General features: G+C 50.0%; 1 protein-coding gene across 7 annotated transcripts in view; it reads right to left on the bottom strand.

The window, feature by feature from the left end:
* Positions 1–23,595, bottom strand: part of SLC8A3 (solute carrier family 8 member A3) — a 119,759-nt gene that overhangs the window by 11,456 nt on the left and 84,708 nt on the right. For 4 of the 7 annotated variants that reach the window (XM_068398937.1, XM_068398930.1, XM_068398936.1 and 1 more), the window contains 2 exons: positions 14,450–14,556; positions 2,998–3,015 (listed from right to left, as the gene is read on the bottom strand). In XM_068398937.1, the coding sequence (XP_068255038.1) occupies positions 2,998–3,015; positions 14,450–14,486 (55 nt within the window). In that variant the 5' untranslated portion in view covers positions 14,487–14,556. Of the gene's footprint in view, positions 1–2,997; positions 3,016–12,947; positions 13,052–14,449; positions 14,557–23,595 lie in introns of all 7 variants that reach the window. The other 3 variants (XM_068398933.1, XM_068398934.1, XM_068398935.1) reach the window with 3 other exon arrangements.

Here is a 23,595-nt window from a genome sequence, read left to right as displayed (position 1 = left end):
ATGAGCTCCTCTCTGCAGAGTGCTGTCAAGCCATCAGTCACAACTGGGGAAGACTGCTGGCTAAAAGACACTCTGGCTTTTAGGTTAGCATATGGATATGCCCTTTACTGCAACACATGCACAAGCACCAACAGCCTGGGCTGCTTTCTAAAAAGGGAGGAATCTGCTTACTTAGCCCTGAAAGCTATTTTTGAGGCATGATACATCCCATATACATGCCCCAGCGTCCTTAACACTAACTGGGAAATGCTGCACATTCATGAGAGGGAGGCTAAGGCACAGGGCTGGGAACTGCGCATTACTCCGCTGCCGGCTCTGCCTTGAGATCGCTGTTGACATGACCGTCCCCGACAGGCCAGTCAGATGGCGTCTCTGCTCCCCAGTCTTTCCCACTGCAAAGTGGACCCATGAGTTTTAATGCATAAATAAACATATTTAGAAATATTTTCCTTGATCTGGGTGAATATGTGGAAATGAGAGTAGAGAAGCATCTACCACTTAGATAATTCCTCATCCCTTTAAAGATCTGAACCTCCTGAGCCCAAAAACTTGCAAGTCAAGGTTCTGCTCAGGCTTTCAGTGACTTTTGCAAAGGCTGGAAAGACCACCAGCGCAGCTTGTCCTCTGCTGGCAGTGGCAGGGACAACCGGAGTAGCTATGCACTTTGGTATCGAATATTTCCCTGTATAAAGAGTATACAGAGAGATCATCATTGCCAGTGCCGAAACAAAAGGTTATGCATCAGAGAAGTTAAAAAAAAAAAAAAACAACCCAGGTTTGACTCTCAAGTAACTCCATAGCCACTCCATACTACTGTGGTCCTCTGCAGCCCTAACAGCTGGCACAGGACACTTGGCCAAGCAAGGCTTTCAAAAGCTTTGCACAGCCTTGCAAGACTGGCTCAGCAAGCCCATTTGGAGGAAACAAATGCTGAGCTGAACCTGTGCCAAAGGCTCTCCCCTGCCCAGTTACTTTGCCTTGTGTAACATCCACAGCCCTGTTTTCCCAGGGAGGGCCCTGCAAGGCAGGGGGGGCAGAGCCAGGATCTCCTGTTTACCCCCAGCTAAAGGCTGCTGCGATAAGAGAGGCATTTTCACTTGGGTTCATCCATTGGGGCATCCCAGGGCTTCTGCAAAGAGACGGGGACACTGCAGCGAGTGGGGGCTGTGCTGCTGCTGGCCCCGTGGCGGCTGCCAAAGAGGTGCCGTGGGAGGGTGAATGCCCCAGGGCTGCAGAGGAGAGCCAGGGTGCCCAGGGTCCCAGGGAGACAGCCCCGGGGAAAGGGACACTGCCTGGGAAAAGCTGTGCGAGCTGCTCCAGGAGGGAGGGGATGAGGAGCGGGACCGACAGATTCCACTGAAATGCTCAATAATGCAGTTTTTTTACAAAGATTCCTGCGCGTCCATGTAATCTAAATCTAACATGACATGGACTAAACGAGGACGTCACTTCTCTCCCCGCTGATTAGCCATGATTGCCGCTGAGTGACACTCCAGCATGTGCCTCTGCAGCGAGCAGGGCTCTGCTCGCCGTCCGGCCACTAGCTTGAGGTGCGTGCGGGGGCTGAGCGCCGCGGGCTCGAACCGTGGGCCAAGCATGCACCATAGGCACGGCGGGCAGCCCGGCAAGTGGGGCAGCCCAGGGACTTCCCCTCCCAGACAGAGAGGAGGCTTTTGTGTATTAACTGGAAAGCAACTTCCCATAGCTGGTGACCAAGTTCTCCAATAATGGCTGCCAAAAGCAATCAGGCTGGACCACAACAGAGGGAGGAAAGTTACGTTATTTTAATAGAAATTATTTCGTTCCCAGGGTTCTGATCAAATTAGGCAGCTACTGAATTAAAGCAACAAAATTACTGTGAAGGAGGCTGTGCTTAACTTATTTCCAGTCCTCCCAGACCTGAAGAAGTAACAAAGGAAAACACGCAAACAGCTCCAAGGAGTTTTCCGTAAACACCCTAAGCTGATATTTGGGGAGCTGGGGACTTCTGCCTGCCACTAGCAATTTCCTAATTAGCCCAAAAGCCAATGAGCTCAGGCCATCCCCTGTGCAGCAGATTTGTCACCCTCCGAAAAGCAGCAGAGACTGAAGCTTGCGCAGCAGATGCTGCTCCTTCGATTCGCAGCACAGCTCAGGTGTGATGAACACTTTGGTTTTCAGCTCTGCTTGCAAACCTGTCAGACTCGAGCTCTTCTTTGCACCCTGCGTGCCTCCCTTATCTTTTGACAAATGTTTCTTTAGTGCAAATTCACCTGTAATCATCTCTGGAATTGAAGGAATAAGAAAAATACAGGAGGCGTACATTGCACCGCAGTGGGATCGAGACTGCTGTTAACAGGGATTTCGGACAAGGAAGGCAGGGGGCTCAGTATTAATACATATAAAGTCCTGCCACAGGTAGAAGAGATAAAGAGTGCAGAGCTAGAGCTGAGGGTGAGAGGGAAAAGGTGCTGATGCTTATTGTGCCCTCGTAGCGCTGCCCTGGTGCTGGGCGCACCCTGGGGACCCTCCAGGACGGGAGGTGGAGAGCACCTGGGTGCAGGCTCTGAGGGGTGATGCATGGCCTGATCCTGCATGGGAAGAGGACACCTGCACCCTTGGCCACCCCAGACAACACCGCCCTGCACCCCAGGAGTGTCACCCCTGTGCAGAAAAGCCCCATGCTCCCCAGTGCATCAGCACAACCCAAGCCCCAGAGCTGCCCGAAGAGAGGGTCAAGTCATGGCCCTGTACCAGTCAGAGCTGCATGTTCTGCTTTGCAACCCTGGTCATCTCCCAAAACCCTGGGGAAAAAATCTGGAACATGGGGAAGGCTCTCAGACGTCAGTCAATCACTGTCATGTTCTTAATGCATTGCTCTTAACTACTTCCTGCTGGACGTGAACACTGTGGGCTGGGGTTGTCTACCACACAGCAAACACAAATCTGGGGGGGTGCTGACCGAAGGGGACGAAAACACAGCCAGAGCAGGCAGAGGAAAGGAGAAGAAGCACTTACCTTGGGTGAGCAGCAGGGCTGTGGGGAGAGAAGAACATGAGAAAGACAGGGAGAGAGAAGAAGAGAGGGAAAAAGTTAATATCCCCGGGGGACAAGCTGTTTTGCAGATGACGGCTGTCAGTGAGCGATGGACAGGGCGCAAGGCGGCGTGCGAGCTCGCCGGGGCTGCATGCTGGGCGCAGGCTGGGTAGCTGACCCCGCGGCAGTGAGATGGAGAGGAGGCTGGCGAGCACTGGGGTGCTGGCTCCCCAAAGTCACACCCCCACAAGCGAAGGCAGAGGGATGGGATGTGGGTGGGGAGTAGCAGGGAGGGGAAGGGAAAAGTGGAGGGGGATGGCTATGCTTGCTGTCGGGGCCTGACGTGACCCAAACTGACCCAAAGGTACGGGAGATGCCTCTGCGTCAGCTGGGAGTGTGTGCTTGTGGAGAGGCTTGGCACAACTGGGGAGAACCCGGTAAACCCATGGGTGGCTGAGAAGAGAGGGTGGCCAGGGGTGAGGGGCAGCTCACTGGGAAGAGCATCATCAGGGGAGGTGTTGATAAAATGGGTGCTGGCCTCCAGTATGAAATGGGGCAGGGGGTAACACGGCTGTGGGTCATCCCCGGGATGCCCTGGCTCACCTATGCCTATCCTGCGCCCCACAGGTACCGCTCCCAGAGGGTCAGGGTGCCGAAAGGAGCACAGGCACACATAAAGCATCATCGCTTTGAGTCCTCCTGGCTCTCTTTGCTCCCAAGCGCAGGTCTGCCTGACAACGCTGCACGGGCATATGCTGTGCAATGTCATCGCAGTGGGATGCAACTGCCTCCCGGGAAATGCGACCGTGTGGTCCTGTGAGATTAGAGGAAGGGAGGAGATGGGGGAGAAGGTCCTTGCAGGTGACAACCTTACCCTGACTTTCTATACAGGCACAGCAGAGCCCTCTTGCTGCCTGGGGCAGTGACGTCCTGGCCCTCCCCTGCCTTGAGTTCCCCACTCCCCAGAGCTGTCACAAAGAAACATCTGGCTGGATCCCTCTTAGGTGTTGCCCCTAGAAAGCCACAGCCTGCATCCAAGTTTCAAACTAACTACAGAAGAGTCCGTATAGCAAAAAATACTGAACTCTCTTTGAAAGGGGCCAAGCACCCGCTCTGTGCCTTAGCTTTGACTTCTACCTGTCCTTCAAACAGCAAACCAGTCCCTGAAGGCTTGGCTGCATGTGATGATGGTATTGTAATTACTAACACTTATTATCATGCACTTTTAGTTTCAGAAGCTTAAAACTCTGTACAAAGACTGAGTCAATATTAACAGCCCCATTTGACAGATGGTGAAGCAGGCAAAGAGAGGCTAAAGGGAATGTTTTGCAAACTCAGAAGTGGGCCGGAGTCCAAAAGCGCTAAGTTACCCACGCTTGCTGGTTCAGGCCTCTGAAAAGCAGGCATTTATATACAGAGGCACCTAATTGTATCTGTGCTGGCTTGAAAGTGGTTTCCTAAGCGATTTGTCAAAGGTCACACAGTGCATCAGTGGCAGAGCCAGGGAAAGCAATCCTGAGTGCCGGCTCCCAGTCACGTCTCTGCTCCGTCAGGCAGCAGCCATGGGCACAGCCTTCCCGACAGCCTGCGAAGAGGCATCAGCCCAGTCAAGACCTTCATCCACCTATCCATCTCCCCAGCTGGAAATACCCGCGCACTCGGGGAGATCTGCCTTGTCTGTGCAGGCAGGCAAAGGCGGAGTGAAAGGGGAAGGGGCAATGAAGAGGCTCCTTGCTGAGCACCCCTCGTATTTCAGAGTCTATTCCTTTCGAGAGTCAAAAACCTTTGGAGGAACCATTTGTGAATGTGTTCTGCAGCATGTACAGTGCCACAGAGCCATGAGAAGCACACAGTTTGCCCTGCCCGCACCACCTCCTGTCCTCCATGCAGCTCTGCCTACAAGTCTCCAACAGCCTTGTCACTGCTCCTTGTAGCACCAAGCTGGAGTCTCCTTGTAGCTCCATTCTGCTGCAGCTCCATGCTACCCTGTGGCCTCCTTACTATTCCATGGTCTTCTGGTTCTCCAAACAATGTGGGGAAATTTAATTTGCATTTGGCAATTACAAGCATTAGTACAATGGGTCGATTCGGTGTTCAAATTTAATATAATGAAATATCACTGGGCCCCTAAGTTACTGTGGCTATTAAAAAAAAAAAATCATTGGTTCCTCATGTTTTTTAAAACTGTTATTCTAGTGCTCTGGGATTTGAGGGTTTTTTTTTTTCCCGTTTGCTGTTGAGCCTGCAAAAGAACTATTTTTCTCCGTTTCACTTATGATATGATACATGAATATTTGAAGAAGCCTATAAAGCTACGAATGAAACATCAAGAATGCAGCATGCAAAAAGCCAAGGGATTATTTTATCTTTATATTCCTGAGTGAATGCTGTGCATGCAAGCAAGAAAATGATTTCACCAACTAAAGTTTCCTTCCTACACGTGCATCTGCTAATGTGCCCTTAGCCCTGACCTGTAATGTTTCCTGACAGTCCATCTGGAGATGCTGTACCCATACCAGCCCTGCCAATGGCCCCCATGCTGTTCCATTCCTCAAGCCTCCCTCCGCTGCCCCTGGCCCTGGCTGCATCCCTCCATCTCTCCCCAGGGCACTCTCCTCCTCCTGCACTCCTGCTCTGCGCATCACGCTCCTCATGGGGCCAAGCCAGGCCACCTCATTGCTGTTGGCATCTCAGGTAGCCTCAGCGGCTTGACATGCGTGTTCTTACAGGGAGATGCTAAAATTAGCTCCACAGTCAAATCCAAAATAGCAGTCCCAAGTATCCCTTACCTAACCCATGCACGGCATGAATGGAGGCAAACACCCGTGCCTGCAGACAGCGTAGGTGATGCTGACTCTCTCAGGAGACTCAAAGCCTTCAGCTCTGGGTTGCAGTTCCTCCTTTACTGGGATTTCTCTGCCCGGCAGACCTGGTTTTTACTTGGCAAAGTCAAAATTGTGTGCATGATCTCTGCTTCCCCCGCCACCCCTGAAACTGGTCAATTTAGACCTGAATTTAGCTCCTAAAAAGCTAATTACTAATAAATTATTTCATCTGCATGTTTTCAATGTACTTTGGGGTGAAATCCTGCTGTGACGTGCATGTTGGTGTGGGGTACAGATCAGGAATTGAATTCCCTCCTGCTTTAACTCTACTGAAGCCAAAGAAGGTTAAAGCAAGAGGAACTGGGCTTAGGATGGAAGCAGACCACTAATCGGGCAATCCTGTAAATCCTGTGCTAAATACGTGTCCCAGACTTTTTCTAAACAGTGAAATATCTCTTTCTGCTGTTTACCTCAGAGAGAGATTTGTCCACACTGCATGCTTTATTCGGGACTCATTCTTCATTAACATAAATCTTTTCTAATCAATATCCCTAAAGACTCCAGGAAGACAATGCATAGATGAGAGAATCCTTGTTAAAGGCCTGAGATTTACAGAGTGAGCTGAAATGAGGGAGAGGAGGCTGTGCATTTTGAGGAGACCCTCAGTCACACAACAGGGCAGTCACAGGCAGCCAAAGGCAAGAGAACACATTGCCTGCACCCCGTGTGCACCCCAAGGAGCTCAGCGACCATGCAAACCGTGGGCTCAGTTCCCCAAAGAGGTAAGGATCCCCTGTCTTCCATATGTAACTGTACACAGGCTCTGCCTCCAGATTTGCTCACTGAGGTGAGCAAACTGTTTCCCTAATGGACTGTGAAGGGCTATAAACATGGGTTTGTTTTTTTTATAGGCTAAACAAGGCAGAGATTTTGCAGCATTAACCTGAATGCTGTTATTAGTGAAGTCAATAGCAAAGCTCTTGCAGACTCCAAGACACTCCTCTCCATCAGGAGAATCAGCAACATTCAGCTTAATTACAGAGATGCAAGCTAAACCTTCGGGGATGGAGGTAACAGCAATCTAACATTTCTTTGCTATTCCCATCAGCAGCTGATGGAAGAAGGAGTTTCTCAGCATCTGCCCATGCTTCAGAAAACTGCAGCACGTGTGTTCACGTATCAATGCAGCTTATCTTATCCAGGCATGGATCTCTGTACCAAGTCAGATCATTTCATCGATATTTTGATATAGATAACTTGCTGGATCAATCCAAGCTAGGAATCCTTCTTCCTTTGCAGTTTAATTCTTCCTCTGAGACTCCCAGCTATATCCTCCCTCTGGGGCATGAAGCTTTCCCGTCAGGGGTCCTGACACTTGATTGAAAGGAGATGTTGTGCTGCTTTTGGCTGGAATAGAGTTGATTTTCTTCATAGTAGCAGTATGGGCTATGTTTTGGATTTGTGCTGAAAACAGTGTTGATAACGCAGAGATGTTTTCGTTATCGCTGAGCAGTGCTTACACAGAGTCAAGGCCTTTTCTGCTCCTCACACCACCCCACCAGCGAGGAGGCTGGGGGTGCACAAGAAGCTCGGAGGGGACACAGCCAGGACAGTTGACCCCAACTGACCAAAGGGATATTCCACACCATATGGTGTAATGCTCAGCATATAAAGCTGGAGGAAGAAGGAAGGGCAGAATGTTCGGAGTGATGGCGTTTGTCTTCTCAAGTAACCATTACACGTGATGGAGCCCTGCTGTCCTGGGGATGGCTGAACACCTGCCTGCCCATGGGAAGTAGTGAACGGATTCCTTGTTCTGCTTTGTTTGTGTGTGCAGCTTTTGCTTTACCTGTTAAGCTGTCTTTATCTCAACCTACAAGTTTTCTCACTTTTACTCTTCCAATTCTCTCCCCCATCCCACTGTGGAGAAGTGAGAGAGCAGCTGTGTGGCGCTCAGCTGCCAGCTGGGGTTAAACCACAATAGATGTGTTATGAGATTTGTCCAGTCCAGTTGACAATGTGCTGGGAGGGCTGAGGGGACTTCAGACAAAATCTTCCCAAGCCAGGTCATGCCAGCAAGCTGTTTAATAGTGCTCGCCAGCCCTCTGTGCTCCTGTTCCCAGTGAAGTTGTATCTTGTGGGAGACATGCTTTCTGATGCAAAATTTTGCATGAAGGATGTCGGTCTCTTTTACAAAGCGTAACCCTCAAGACTCAGCCTTCACGCACCAGCCCTGAGGTTGAATCTTCCACCACTGTGTCATGAGCTGAATTTGCAGGAGCAGACTCCCAATTACCCTCAAGAAACAGAATCTTCCAAATGCTATTTTCACCATTATCTGCTATCAAGTGAAATCTTCCAAAGTAGCCTCCCTTGCCATTTGGGCTCCATCAACACTAAGGTTAACTACAATTTAAGCAGAAGACCAACTTTATCCAGAGAAAGCAAAACAAGTTTTTCTCCTGTGATCCAGTACTGCAGACAAAGTGTGAAAGCTGATGTGTGAAGAAAGCATTTCTCCAAAATCCTGCTTGGCTGACAGCAGCAACATCCTCGGTCAGAGTTGTGAGCTGACACGACACCAGAGCTGCCATGAGAGCAAGAGTCAAACCAACAGACAGCATCTTGTCATAAAGGAAAGGACTTGTTTCACTGCAGGAACACTTTAAAAAGGTGCTGAAAAAAGGATGGCCAGAAAGGTGGCTGAGGGTGCTAGGAGGTTTCAAAGCCCTGCAGTGGTCAGTAGACGAGGATTCAGTTTACATGACGACACATACAGAGGAAAGGTGAGACAAGAAGGATTCAGAGATTGATTTCTTAGAAATGGAGAAGACCAAAAAAACCAGGAAACATGGGAAATGTCCAGCAGGATAGAGAAAAGCCACATTTACCATCTTTGCCAAGCAGAGAATGTGAGTCTCTCTTTGATTTCTTTTTACTCATTCACTTTGGTATAACCAGCTTGCGGCAAGCGCCATCTTTGCTAGTGTTCCTTGCATCTGATACGCCACCACTGAGTCAGTATCAAGTCTTCATCACAAACCGGGCTGGCAAGATACCCATCGCAGATCTATTCTCATCTCTTTGAATTACTGCAGCGCATCAACAAAAAGAGCTGCTAAAGTAGAACTACTTGATGTGATTTGTTTGGATGATCAGAAAGTCTTCGAAAAACTCCAGCTGCAGAAAGCAATTGATGAAAAAGAACAAAAGGGCTGCAGGACAAGGTTTGGTATTGTAGATGTAACATTTATATAAGGGGGGAAAAGCAAAGAGCAGGAGTAAATGGTCAGGTCTCCTTATGGTGAGGGTTAACAACTGAGTGCCCCAAGGCTCAAAGCAGCACGGCACTGATATAATTGGGGGTGAACAGTAAGGAGCAGCAGCTGCAGATGATGCAAAATGTTTCAGTCAAAAGGCTGTTTCAGTGGCCGTTACGCGTTGTGTAGGCCCTGAGCAACCAGAAGACAGGAATCCGTGTTTGGACCACCACAAGTACCTTCCTGAGTAGAGATGCTTTCCCCTGGTAAGGTGCTTGCAGGTGCAAACAGCAAAAGCAATAGGATGAATTTCCTGCTGAGCTCTGGCCGTCACAGTGACCCTCCTGGAGATACACAGCCTCATCTAATTGTGCAGCCCAAGATAAGGTCATTCCCCTCTACCCCACAGCTCCAGTCAGGGCAAGCAGATGTTCCCTTGACTGGTGGCAACTGCTTTGTACCGGCATGTGTATGGGACAGCGCAGCCAGTAATGCAAATCAACCACACAGTAGCGAACCCTCCTCCCGCTTCCTGTCCTCTTTTGCTACGTGTCTGTCAGAAACTGCTGCCACTGCAGCCAGCAGCAGTGCAGGTACCCTCAGGGACAGCACAGGGGATTTTAATAGCACAGGGCTCCAGACCAAGTTCTGCATCCAAAATAAACCACCCAAACTCTGCCCCAGGCTGGTTTGAGAAGCACACAGCTATTCCCCTGATCACCAGTCCCGCTGTCAGCTCTGCCTGCCCTTCAGGGCACCACATTTCATCACTGATTTCATCACTGCTACCTAGCTTGTGTCCTTCAGGTGAGGTCCTGGGGTGAGCACAGGCTCTCGATACGAAGCTGTGACAGTGCAGGCATGACTGTGATAGACTGGCTGTCTCTGTGCAATCCAGATCGCAGATCACTTCCAAACACGACTGCCAGTCAGCTGAGGCGCCCAACACTGCCCTGCTCCCAACAGGGCCAGAAAGAATGTTTTGAAGACACTACGAAGAGCCATCTGAGAACATCCAATACTCCTACAGAACCCTAGGCACTGGCTCAGTGGGACAGAGCTAATGGGGGGAGTAACAACAAAATGAGGACACACCATCAAGAAAACCAAGCCTTTTGCGGTGCTGGAAACAAACGTGTGGGTAGCCAAAACCCAGAGAGACTCTTCATCAAAAGCAACCCAGCCTGAACCTCCCAGGAGAAGCAGGAGCTGTGCTAAGCCCTCGCCGTGTGAGTCGCGTGGGGACCCATTCATCACTGCAACAAAACCAAGCGGAGTCCCAGCTAGGCGGCTGCGGTCTGGGATATTCCCATCTGTGGGTGTGGGGCTATGGTAGCATCTGCGCAGCAGGTGTGGGGCTGTTATAAGTTGTTTGCGAGCCCGTGTGCATCCCGGGCTGCCTCCTCTCCACCGGGAGCCGGCTGCTCACGCATGCGCCCTGTGAAGCAACAGCATCCACTGTCGATCACTGCCAATGCTCTGCATGGGAAAGCCTCGTGTAGCTCCTTATTCTTCATCCCACGCACAAGGTATGCTCGTCAGAGATGCCATGACGCACAGCACTACCGAGCTGGGGAGCTTTCCAGATGCCCTGGAATTAATGTAGCGACTGTGCCACCTTGTGCCAGCAACATTTACAAATGCATTTTAACCTCCCGCCTCTTAGATTTTAGAATCATGGTGCTCTCGCTCTGACTTGTCTCTAACGAGGCCAAGCAGGGCTCCGCGTCTGCTACTTGGCATGGTCCTTCACTTCCTCCAGGTAAAGAGGGTCCATCCAAGGGTGCACCCTCACCTCTGGTGTGGGAAGGGTCTGGCCTGCAGGCTCTGTGCTGCAGATCATTTACTCCAGCTCTGATCTCCTCTCTGCCTGTTGCAAATCAGACAGTTCCACTGACTCCAGCTGATGCTGGTGTAAATGAGACACCCACAATACGGCAAACTGGCTTGGTAGTCCTAATAACGACGAGGACATTTTACAACTGAACCACCTTAAGGGCTATTTGGATATTTTTCAAATAAGTGTTTTTATTCAGCCAGATGCAAAGTGGCCTATATGGGAAAAAGAAATGCAGGACTTCAGAGAAACCAGACCAATCCTGACTCTGTATCCTGAAGCTCACTGGTTTAGAAAAGGATGCAGGGCTCACAGAGAGCAGACAACCGAGCAGAAGCTTCAGTGTGATGCTCCAGGCTGCTGAGCACATAAGCAGGAGAGAGCCAAAGGCAGGTGATTTTCCTCCTGTACCTGCTGAGATGGAGGTGGGAGCCCCGAGGACAGGAAGGGGCATGTGCGGAGAGGAGACCTCCCAGCGCAACATTTAGGAGTCACAGACTCGAAGGGCTTAATCTCCTTAAACTCCCAAGAAGAAATCTGGTAACACAGCTATAGTGAGCAGGTGCCTACACAGAAGCTGCAGGACACTACATAGTTCTTTAATCTGATGGAGAAAAGTAGGAAAATAACTAGTGGCTACCAGCTGAGGCCAGACAACTTCTACCTAGAAGCCGTGCCCATATCTTTACCCTAGAGGGCAATTAATTGCTGGGACATACTCCCATGGGTTATGGCAGGTTGGTCACTGCTTCCGATCAAGGGCAGTTGGACTTTGGTGAAACCTGAGGGCCTGTGCTCAGCACACAGTGAAACCTAGTGTCCCTCATTGTTTGTGGGCTGCTTGAGGTGGTCTAATGGCATTCAACTACGAATTCTCTTTGGGGTTACATTTTACAAATGCACAGATGCTATTGTCATGCTAATGCAAGCTATGTCTATCCAAATGTCCTGCAGAGCTGTGCATGGGAGCTCGGACTGGCCAGAGGGTCGCTGCTGTGCCGGCGAGACAAGAGACAAGACGCATTTCAGCAAGGGAAGGCTGTGCGATGCACGGGCAACTGCCAGGTGTTCTCATCACCTGCAGCAGCACCGGGAGGAGATATAAGCCTGTGGGCACACACGTCTGTCTCTACTCCCTATCAGACACACAGAAGGTGCATTTGAATTCCCTTTTCTAAAGTGCTTCTGTTTAAAGCTTGGCCCTCCCGGGCCACCCCAAAGCTGGTGAAGCCAATGGCAAGACTCACTCGGTGACAAAGTGGACAAGGACAAAGATACATCTAGGCAAGGCACAACCATAAGTCAGGGTTTACTCCCACTATAATTCTGCTCTGCTGGGAGATCCTGGGTGTCACTGCTGATGAAGTAGGACCTCAGCAGAGCTCCACACCCTCTGCATGACTGGCTGTGATTGTTTGCAACACATTAAGGGGGTTTTCAGATGAAAGACATGGAGAACCATTTTAAAAATAAAAGCAAAATGAGATACCTCACGCCTTCCCTCTTCTCCCGCGAGCTTTTCATTGCACATCATAGGGACCCAGGTGTACCAAGGCAATGCCACTGGCAAGGAACAACAGAGGGAAGGACAAGGGGGCATACAGGAGGAGCCGAAGGGGCAGCCATGCATTACACCCTTCTCTTGCCTTTCACGTTCCCCAAGGTTCTGGCAAAGGAGCAGGAGAGGGGAGAACAGCAAAGGTGTGCTTAGAACAATAAAACAGATCAAGACAAGGAAACCCAATCAAAATAATACAGCCTCCGAGGCTCAAGCATTGCACAAAAGGAGGATCAGAAGTAAGCTGGGCTCTAAAAGGTAGAAATGTCACCGAAACAGGGTGAGAGCGAGAATACAGGAGGGCAGAGAATAAAAGATGATCCCTCTACAAGAGCAGGAGAAAAAGAGGGAGGGGAAGGAGGAGAAAGAGGGTTATATTTTCTGGATTTGGGGTTTGGAGACTTGATTCTGATTTTTTTCTTTTTTCATTTTTTTCATAAAGGATCTCACACCTGATATTCCTCGTTCCATCCATTTCGGTTCACCAAGGGCAATGAAGAAATTCTCCTGCCTTTCGTATTCCTCCTCATCTACTATCTTAACCCTTACGGTCTTCCTGTAGGGACAACAAGAGAGACAACTGTGTACAGCGGGTCGGCCGGCCGGAGGCGAGGCGGCAGCAGCAGCAGCAGCAGCAGCAGCGGTGCGGGCTCCTGGCACGCAGCCCCTTCCCCGGTGGGGCGGTGCACGTCGGCCTGCCTGTTGGACACGGGGCATCCGTCGCAGCTGCTCCTTGGGGAGCGGGAACGTGTTAGGGGGAGAAGGGGCTGGCGAAGGGGCGAGGGGGGAAGGAGAGGAGGAGGAGGACCTTGCTGATGGTTAGTGGGAGGCGACTTCTGCAGCGCATTTTTTTCAGTGTCACATGGTATCAGAACGGGTATCGGCTGCCTGGAAATCACCAGGGACCACCCTAGGGTACCCACTGTGTTTTATCTGGAAGATCAATTGCTTCTGCTACCCTCACAATTAACAATAAATCTGCAGGGACTCTGGGCTGGGAGCCTGAGGAGAAGAGAGAGAGATGGGCACTCACAGACACGTTCCCCAGCGGGGTGAGGTGGGTCTCTGCTGGCAGGCTACAGCTCTATCAGCTGCGAAGGAGGCTGACATTTCTGATTGCCATTTTTAAAATGGCATGTCTTATTGCTTTTTCTCCTCAATAGTGTCTGCCTCTTCCCCCTGACCTGCTCCCGGAGCGAGGATGCTGCTTTCCCTGGGAGCGAACAGCTTTGCTGGGACCTCACAGGGGATACAATGGGACTAAAATGCCTCTGAGGCTCAAATGGAAATACTCTGGGTGCTGGAGTGGGGCTGGCCCCTTCTCCCTGCTGCCAGCTTGCCTGGCTCCCTCCAGCACCCCTGCAATGCACACAGCTGCTCTGAGCCCTCAGGGGACCAAAGCGGGGCATCAGCTCCTCCCTGCCCTCTTCTCCAGCTCCCAGAGACGCTCCGCAGTAACCGGACCGGTGGCTGCGCAGCCTTTGCCGAGTCCTTCTCAGAAATTACAGGAGCTGCTTCTCTGCCAGGCCTCGATTCCTGTCTTTATCTAACATAGGTCTGACCAGGACACCCCATGGGACCAGGGAGGGTCGATGACCTCCTGAGATGCTGGATGTGTTTCTAGCCAGCATCTTCCTGCTGACGCTACAAAATTTGCTTGGACCCTCCAGTGGGGATGGCAGAAGGTCCCTCTCAAGCTGCCGCAGAAATACGGACAAGCGGGACTGCTCTCCATCCTTCTCTCTCTGCCCGCCTTGCCACTTTGCCTTTCCCTGGTCCCTGCATCACTCCCCCTCCATGGGTACCATGTGACACGGTGTGTGCGCACAGCAGTGTTTAGGGCAGAGCGGTTGGAGACAGAGAGACATCAGAGGAAGAGGAGGAGAAGAGGAGGAAGGAGACGGAAGAGAAGAGGAAAGAATGTTAATGTTAGTCTGGAGGGCCAGTACTACACCTTTCTGTAAACTCATATCCACCATGCTGGGGCTCATCAGCTCAATGAAGAAATTCTTGTTTTTTTCATACTCCTCATCATCAATTACCTTGATGTGAACTGTTTTGCTGTGGATGGAAAAATAGTAAGTGTCATAAAGGGGAGAAGGGAACAGAGAAGCAACAGTGGAGGAAAGTAAAGAATTGAATGGGGACATTAGAGAGTCAAAGTTTTCTCACCCACTGAACAAGCTCAACATGGCCCTTGAGAAAGGCTAAAGACCCACTCCTGCAAGTGACACTGGCCAATTTTCTGTTTAACCCAAAGGCATGAAGGCAGGCCACGCTGCAAAGCAAAGTTAGACAAAAATAGCTCTGATCCCCCGGCAAACCAGCGAGGGGCTCAGGAGCCGCCAGCACAGCAGCTCACAGCTCAGTGTGCGGGCAACGAGGTCTCATGGCCAGCAGAGAAGCAGGCGTCCCTCACCCTGCCACCCACCGCACACACAGGCATGAAAAAGCAGACGCACGAGCACACACACCCCGCAGGCACCGTGCTGCTGATATAACTCACCTCAGAGCGAACCCTAGGTCATGTGAGTTCATCAGCTGCCGAAGGAACAGCTTCATCAGCCTGCTCGGAAAGGTGATGGCTGCTGGAGCAGCCAGGCAGCACATCCTATGTCTCTCCTTAAGCAAATTTCTTATGAGTGCCATGGTTTCCTTCACAGCAAATACATACCTTATCCAGAGGGCATCACTGTCCCTCAGCTTTCACACACAAACAGAACAAGGGAAATGAGTTGAAGGCTCTGCCAACCCGCCACCTCCTTCCAGACAGGGCTACACAGACTGTTGCGGGCTGAAAATGACCCCTGTGCTCCCCTTGCTTTCCTGGTGGCTGTAAGGCTTCATGCAGTCTCTTCCCTCACTCGTGACAGAAGGGACTGGTGCTTTTATTCTGAGCTGATCTCACACCCTCTTAAAAGCCACATTGTCTGCATGTGCACTGATAAGCACATAAAATTACATGCTTGTATAAATGCAACCACTCTAAAGGGGCATGCACTTGCCATCTCAGAGCTCCTGGACTCCCAGTTGGCCACAACTCTAAGCTGGAACTGCACTTTTTAAAGGAAAAGTCAGTTCCAGTTAAAAAGCATTTCTCTTACCCCAAAACAACTGCCCCTGAGAGCCACCAGGCCAGCTGCCCCTCCTGCCAGTAAAGCCCCTTCCCACAGCTCCATACCCATATGTGGCCCTGCAGCTACAACCTCCCCTCTCTGCCCATCCTCAATGTTCAGAGCAGTCCCTGGTGCATTTTGTCCACAATCAGTCTCGGCTGGGGACGGAAAGGAGGAGAAAAGCAGGACTGGCAATCACAGAGTCTGGAAAAACAGCCCCAAGCTTCAAATCCCTATGTCCTTCAGCTGGTAGCCCTTGGCATTAAATATATCCAGTGTCTTTGATTCCACAGCGCTTCAAAGAATGAGCAGTCCATCCCTGCATCCTGGGGATGCTGCAATCCCCATCCTGGGGATGCTGCTACTGCCAGCAACCCCCTGAAAATCACCATTTCACAATGGAGAACAGGAGGGTTGATTAATTCTCATCGCTGCAGCTTGCATTCCTACTGGTATCACTAATGACCACAAAATTATCCACCCCTCCTCCAATTTGACTCTCAAGTCATAACTGCTCCTGCACTCTTGACTACAGAAATCCCATTCCCTGTGCTGACTCTTGTTTTTGGCTTGGTCCCAAACCCTGTCTTTCAAATGATGGCATACAGGATAGGGGGAAAAGTTTGGACAACTTCTGCTATATCCATAAGTGCAGGAATATGCAAGGAAAATCACCTCTAATTCTTCTTTCTAAAATAAATCAGCTTTATTTTTGCCAGTGCTTGTTCTACCCACATCCTGTGCCAATGCCAGCAAGCCTCCTTTCCCTTCTCCAGACCCTTTCCATCTCTGCTAATCCAGTCTGAAGAATGTAGGATTTTAAATTTTACTTCTCTGGTGTAAGTGTTGGTGCTTGGCTAAGACTTCACCACAATAATTTCATTGCATTTTCTTTGGACTGAATTTGGCTTTTGAACCAGATGTTGTCTGGGCCTCTGGTACTTTGCAAATCTTGTTCAATTTGCTGAGTTAAACCTACAGCTGATTCATAGCTCTGGTCTTTTCCTTGCTCATACACTACAAAACAGAAGGCAGGATTTTCAAAAGCAGTCAGTGCTTCCTGACCATGGGTTGCTTTTTAAAATCCTTTTCATAATTACCATTGCTGATGTTTTTTCCATTCTAGGAGCTCCAAATCACTCAGTATTGCTTGTCTGCAAAAATTTGGAAAAAAAACCACAGACCTTGTTTCCCGGGGCCCAGCTTAGGTATCGTCACAAAGCTATTCTAAGGTTTTATGCAATTAATATTAGGCATGCACAACCATTTAAGTTTGCTTTCATACAGCAACTTTCTTTTCCTTTCTTTCTTTCTTTTTTTTTTTATGAGGTGGCTCTTCCGTCTCCATGAATGGTGCATGCACATACCACAGTGGAGGAGAAATGCTCATTTAATGAGGACACGTGCCTGGCAGATGATCTCCCCGGCCGTGTGCTGTGTGTATGGAAAGCCTGATTTCATGTGAGCCCCTCATCTGTGCAATGAGTACTCAGAGCTGTGGGCTCAAGGAATAATGACTCGCTGCGTGCACATTTTGTTAAGTACAGAGAGCTCTATACAGCTTACTAAGTAGTCCCACAGCAGTGAGGTTTCCTTAGCGTAGTCATTTTTTAATGTTTAAAAAAAGAAAAGTCAAGAAAGAGGAAGAAAATGTGGTGGGGATCCATAGGGAGGATGCACGGTAAAATGCTGACTTTGCAAAGCAAGCCTCCTTGGGACAGAAAACCGAGAGAGCAAACCCTCTGGACTCCTACACCAGCTCAGCTCTGCGGCAAACTGGACTGCTACCACACGCTCAAGCCTCCAGTGGCTTTTCAAAAAGGGTGTTTGAATTTAGTGACCAATCCAGTAAATTGCTGGTTTCCTCCTTTGCTACGAGCCATAGGGAGAAAAGGACCTTTTGCCTGTCTCTGGAACAACAGGTGAGGGGCAGAACTTCCACCAACCAAAACTGCAGGTGCCCTGCACGGACACAGGCAGGACCTTGCACCCCTCGCACAACCTGACTGAGTCCCAAAAGAGGAGGAGGTGTCCGACCTCCCCAGCTTTGCTGAGAGGTGGTGAGTGCTCAGCAGGTCCACGGCACCATGAAAGCTTTGGGAATCCAGCACAGGAGCCCAGAGGTGTGGGCTGTGTGGTGTGGGGACCCTGGCACCACCCACAGTTGGGTGGCATGGAATGGAGGGCTCCAGCCAAACCACAGGTGCTGCCTGCTCTTGCTCCAGAGCCAGCACATTGCCAGACCTCCCCGTGCAAGGAGAAAAGGAGCATGGCAGAAGGCTGCAGGGACTGTGCAGTGACACTGGGAGGGGCGTGAGGGCTCACAGACCCAGTGCCAGATAACAGGGGAGCAGTTAACCTTTCGCTGGGATTTTGTGGCCGAGGGAAGACCAGCATCCCAGCCCCTGGGTTGCTCTGCAGCCTGCAGTGATCGGGGCACGGGGCTGGGCTTGCTCCCTTGCGGGGCAGTGCCCTTCTCTCAGCTGGTTGGCTGCTCCCGTGACTGTCACTGGAGAAAGGTCAGCGCTGATGGAGGGTGGTTGCGGTGGCCCATCAGGCCACCCCTCCCAGCCCGCCCCTGCTGCTGGGGCTGCCGTTTCCCAGGGTCTGCGGCTTCCCTAGCCACTGTGAGCAGCTCGCTTCTCTCCAGCGCTATGAAAGCCACTGTAACTACAGCTGCGTCCTGAGCTGTCGTAAATTGTCTGGAGGCCAAAACACAGATTGCTCCCGCGCAATCTCATCTCTCACCTGCAGCCACACTGAGAGCTACCTCCTCAGAAGGCATGGAGAGCAGAGGAGATGGATGGGGAGAAGGGCTGGAGCGTAACACCGCCCCGGGAAAACATCACGTTAACACGAGGGATGTGACAGGAGGACACCAAGAGGCAGAGAGCACATGGGAGCAGGAGGCTCGGGAACATTTTGCTGCAAGAACATCCTGACAGCTTCTTGAAATTAATTGAGGCAGAAGCAGGCACCAGAGGGGCTGGCAGTGCAGCAGCCCTGGTGGCACGCTCACCGCAACGGCAAGTGAGGGATCTGAAGCCCACCTTGCTCAGCCAAGCAGCTTTCATTCCCCAGCCTCTGGTTGCTCCACGTGGGGAAAGGAGGACACTTTCCAGCCTTTCCCTTTCTCTCTGACAGCTTCGTCATATCCAAGATGCACCTCAGACAGCTCGAAAGCAGAGAACAACAGAGGCCATCCAAAAGCCTCTCCTGGCAATCAACTGCCTTCGTTAAATGCCACTGGGAGCTGGCAGTGAGGAGCCACTCTGCAAACACCAAAGCCCCACTGCCAGCATTGAGCCACAGCATAGTCCAGTCTCAACCCCTCCCTGAGTACATTGGTGGGAAGAGCTCTTTAATTCAGGCCTCAGTGGTGTTTTGAGCAGACCGAGCAATGCTTTCGGCTTGGGCTGTGACGCAGCAGGGCCAGCTGAAAGCCGGCGTTCCCGGGGATCACCTGGCCATGCAGACATCAGGATAGCTGCTTGCTCTCTTCTTTTTCTCTGGGGTCATTGCAAGCTGCTACCAACAACCCACCAATGATGGCGGTCCAGGCTCTCCTTTCAACATGCACTTAGAAACAATCACTGGTTTTAAAAGTTAGGGATGGGAAAGATCCTCTGGGGAGCAACATTAAGTATGAGATTTCCCTGAGTAAGCAACAGAAGATGAAATGAATAGACATCAAACTTCTCCTAAAGGACTTGGTGCACATGATGTTGCTAAATTCCCTGTCTGGGAAGTACAGAGGATAATCTATAAAATCATTTTATTTGACAACATGTCCACTTCCAACACATAAGGCAACAACTGGATGGTTATTTGATTAATGTGCTAGAAAATATTGAGTATCTCTCTGTGTGGAGACTCTCATTTGCAGGAATTATTGCCGAGGAGGTTAAGAGGATGTGTCTGCGTGACTTTGGAATGTGAAATAAGGCTCAGCTCTAAAAACAGCCTAAGTAAGGAGATGTCACATAGTGTATACCATTGAAACAGGCAGGGCTGTACAAGGGCAGGATTTACAGTCCCTGGTGGGATGCTGTTAGCCAGGATGGAAAGTAGCCAAGACAGCAAGGTAAACATCCCTGGGACAGCAAGAAGTACCAGGAGATCTGTAGTAACTCATTAATGTGAATCATTAGTGCACACATCTTGGGTCAAGCCACAGTGTTCTTGACACATCTTGATACACCCAAATCCTGATCCGATTTGCTGTGGATGCAGGTCCCTGCAGCATGAATTTCAAAGTGCGTGGTGCCAGTCTGACTCTTCCCCAGAGCTCTGAACTGGGCTGGGATTTCAACATGAAACTACAGACAAGACCTATTCACTCTGCCAGAATTGAGAAGTCCTCATTGAGAAGTCCTACTGCAGAAATGCTGACTAGGTAAGATGTCAACATTTGAGGCAAACCTGAAGGGATTAAATAAGGCTACGCATAGTGAGGCGCTGTCTTTGCCCAGCTCACTGCAGGCAGATATTTAACAGAGCAACATGACAGTGCTGGCAGACAAGGTGAAGAAGCCAGCAAGAGAAGCCCTGATATGATGCACATGGTCACATGGAGTTGCGCATCAAGTAACTCAAGGTGGGACAAGCTGAGCCATTTTGAAGCCAAGAATTAGGCTGTCACACAGCACAGACAAAGATGGGAGGTGTTTGAGCAGGAGGATCATTAGATCCCAAAGCAGATTCACTAGACTGACCAAGGAGATGATGGGTGATCTTAATTTCGATAGGAAATCATCATGATTTAGGAACCTATCCCAAGTATGATCAAGACAGATGGGCTGCACATTGGGCTTAAGCTCATGCTCATGCAAGAAGGTTTTTGGCTCCCACAGGAATTAGGGAGGAAGGAACAGGTTCTGAAGCATCCAGCTGCAGCCACCGGTGATGGCCACAGTTTGTTCTAGAAGCCAGGTCAGAACTGAAGGTGTCTCTAAGGTCAAAGCAGACATTGGTACCAATTACCTAAGCAGATGTCAACAGGATAGACGAACTGTCAGGACAGAGTTTCAAGCAGGTCATTGATGTGCAAGTTGCTGATGCATGAGTTACAGAAGAACTGGTGCTAGTACAGAGCTGGAGACAAGCCATTGTGGGCCAGTTTCCAGGAACTGGCTGTGTCATTCATGAGGACCTTGGAAGAGCAGCTGTGCAAGAGATCCCACTCTGTGCGGCAAGCACATGGGGAACAGCCTGGACCACCTCACTACCAGACTAGCTGGCTGCAAGGTGTCATAGACAGAAGCACCCCCAGAAACGGGATTTTTTCTCTTTTGTCTTCAAGTCGGCCTACGGAATAACCAGATGATAACTAGTTATCATCTTATCATTAAAATAGGGCTCTCTGCAGTGCTAATCACTATGTACTATTCTACACATCGAATACCTATGTATTTCTCCAGGCAAGCCTGAAGCCATCCAAGCAAGTCACTTGATACTTCTGCGCTTCAGTTTCTATACCCATGTAGTGGCTGTGATCCTTATTCCTCACAGGGATTTGACAGGGGACAGTACCAACTTGCTTTGAACTCCTAATGTGGAAGATGTTACAGCAACGCAGCCATAAGGAGGGTGAGGGAAGAAAGCAGAGAGAGCTTGAAGTGGTGGTGGAAGCATCACTTATTCACATGAGTATCAACTTACTCTGCTTCCTCTGTTTTGGTTCTCATTTGAAGAGAGCCGTGCACTTCTTTAGGGCACCTTCTCTTCCTCACTTAAGTTCCTTTATGCCATTAGGGAACCAAAAGACCTCAGAAAACAGGGCTGCAAACTACTGCTAGCACTCAGCTATCACCCCATCTCTGGGCAGGGCCAGTCCCACCAAGCCATTTCTGGCAGGTAGGTGGTTGCCCAACTGGTTTTTGAAAGCTTCATGGTAGAGATGGTTTCTTTCCCCATATTTCAGCTCTTTACTCCTGGAAAGATCTTTGTAATGTCCACCCAGACTGACAAGGTATAACTTGCTTGGTAGAGGAGGGGGAAGAAGCCTTTGGCGCTGCCTCCTGGCACAGGTAGCAAGGAGGGCTCCCTATGACCCTGCTGTCCCTCCCCTCACAGGCAGGGGCTGGGACCCACACAGGTGACCTAGAGTCCTTCTGCATGCCCCTACCCCTGCCATGTGTGCAGCACTTGGGGTACCTCTGCTCCATTCCTGTGAGGGCCAGGTCCAGAAACATCCATCTCTGCTACAGTGGGTCACAGGGGAGGGGGGAAAAGGTCTGCTGAGGAAGACACTGTGCGGGTAGTGGCTGTACCCTGAGGCAGAGACCAGGACCTCAGTCTAAAACCCTGCATGCCCCTCCATGCCCATCTCCTAGGGACTCCGTGGGACTCTGCTCGGGAGCGCCGGGAGCTCAGGGGCTCTGCCTGGCTGGCTGTTGGTGCTGCAGTTTGGTCACGTCGCACCAGGTCTTCATAAAGGGTAAAGGAGGAAATATTGACACAGAAAGGCAATTTCCCTTTGTGTATTCCCCGTGTAATCTTGGCTAATTAGTAAATTGGCTCGTGTTTCAATTAGCACTATTGAAAATGCTTTAGTAGCTGACAGGATAATTAAACGGACATAGCCAAGACTAAAGCCATGTTTTTTAAAGTCTTTACTTGTACCAGAAAACTTCTAAGTGTTACCAGTAAAAGATGTATGGGGATAGCTGGTAAAAAAATAAATTAAAAAAAATTGCCTAACTGTTATCCTTCCTCCATCCTGCATGGCAAAACTAAAGGGGTCACTTTGTGCTTGTGCTCAGCTTCACTTTTCAATTTGTGCTTGTTTCCTGCCACAGCATCCCGCTCCTCGCTTCCCACGGCCACGCAACCCTGCAAAGAGACATGAAATGCTGTCAACTTCACATGACAGCACTTCACACCTACTTTGTACCAGTGCAAACAACTGTACCAGCAATGAGGAATCAGAGCTATACTGCAGGCAGGTGAGCCCATTATAAGCACTGTCACGCCTTGCAAAAAAAATCCTGAAGTATGCAGTATGTTATTTAGGGCAATTCAAGAGATGCGGTATATCCACATGTGTCAGCCACGGGAACCAGCACCGGAGCTAGTAAGTGGCAAATGTCTCACACTCAACTTGGAAGCCCTGAAGAGCTGGAAAAGGCACAGTAGGGAAGCACAAAAAAATGCTTAGAGAGTTTCCTTAATGCAGTCAGCCCTGACAGACAAGCAGGTTTCCAAAGCATTCTGTAATTCACTTTGTTCAAACACGATAAAATGCTCTAATACAGAGAGTTCTTCAAGGAAAGACACCACAATTTGGTTTTAAGAATTTCTGCAAAGAGGGGAAAACCACAGTTTGTCAAACTCCCTTTCTCTCAGCTGAGTCCATGCTGCTGATCAGCTGAGTTATTTAAGTTGGGTTGTACAAGCATAATAGCCCAGCTCCACAAGTTTTTTTCCTTTATTCAGTTTAATAAAGTTTTTTTTTTTTATGTTAAAACATTTTCAGGTTCTGCTCTTAAAAAAAAAAAAAAAAAAAGTCTAGGCTGATCTGTGCATCACCTTCCAGACTGTTGGCTCCAAATAGTACAGACACAAGCAGGCCCTTGCCTGGCCTGCTGCAGGTCAGCTTTTTCTTGCTGACCCTATGAAACTTGATGCTTTAGGGCCAGAGGAGAGCAGACAAAGTCTTGACAGCCTGTGGAGCTATTTGTTGAGGTCTGTACAATAAGCACTTGTCTCGTACAAGTAATAACTCAACTTGGCAGCCCATGAAACCAAACAGTTCTGGTGGGTATCAGCCTGGTGTAGGTGCAAAGCAGTGCCAGGGCCCTGGGCATGGACATTTCTCTCCTCCCTATCTTGGGCAGGTTCCCAGGGGAACGGCTGCACTGAGAAGATGCTGTGCCCTTTTTCTCTCAGAAAGGAATTTTTAAAGCAGCAAAACCTCAGTCACAACCCCACTGTGGTCACACAGTACAAAATTAAAGAAAAAGTAGAGGGTGGAGAAAGAAGG

This window comes from Nyctibius grandis, chromosome 4 (genome assembly GCF_013368605.1).
Source record: "Nyctibius grandis isolate bNycGra1 chromosome 4, bNycGra1.pri, whole genome shotgun sequence".
In the NCBI taxonomy this organism is placed as follows: Eukaryota; Metazoa; Chordata; class Aves; order Nyctibiiformes; family Nyctibiidae; genus Nyctibius; species Nyctibius grandis.
The sequence above is the reverse complement of the archived record's forward strand: the minus strand, read 5'-3'. Positions and strand labels throughout refer to the sequence as shown.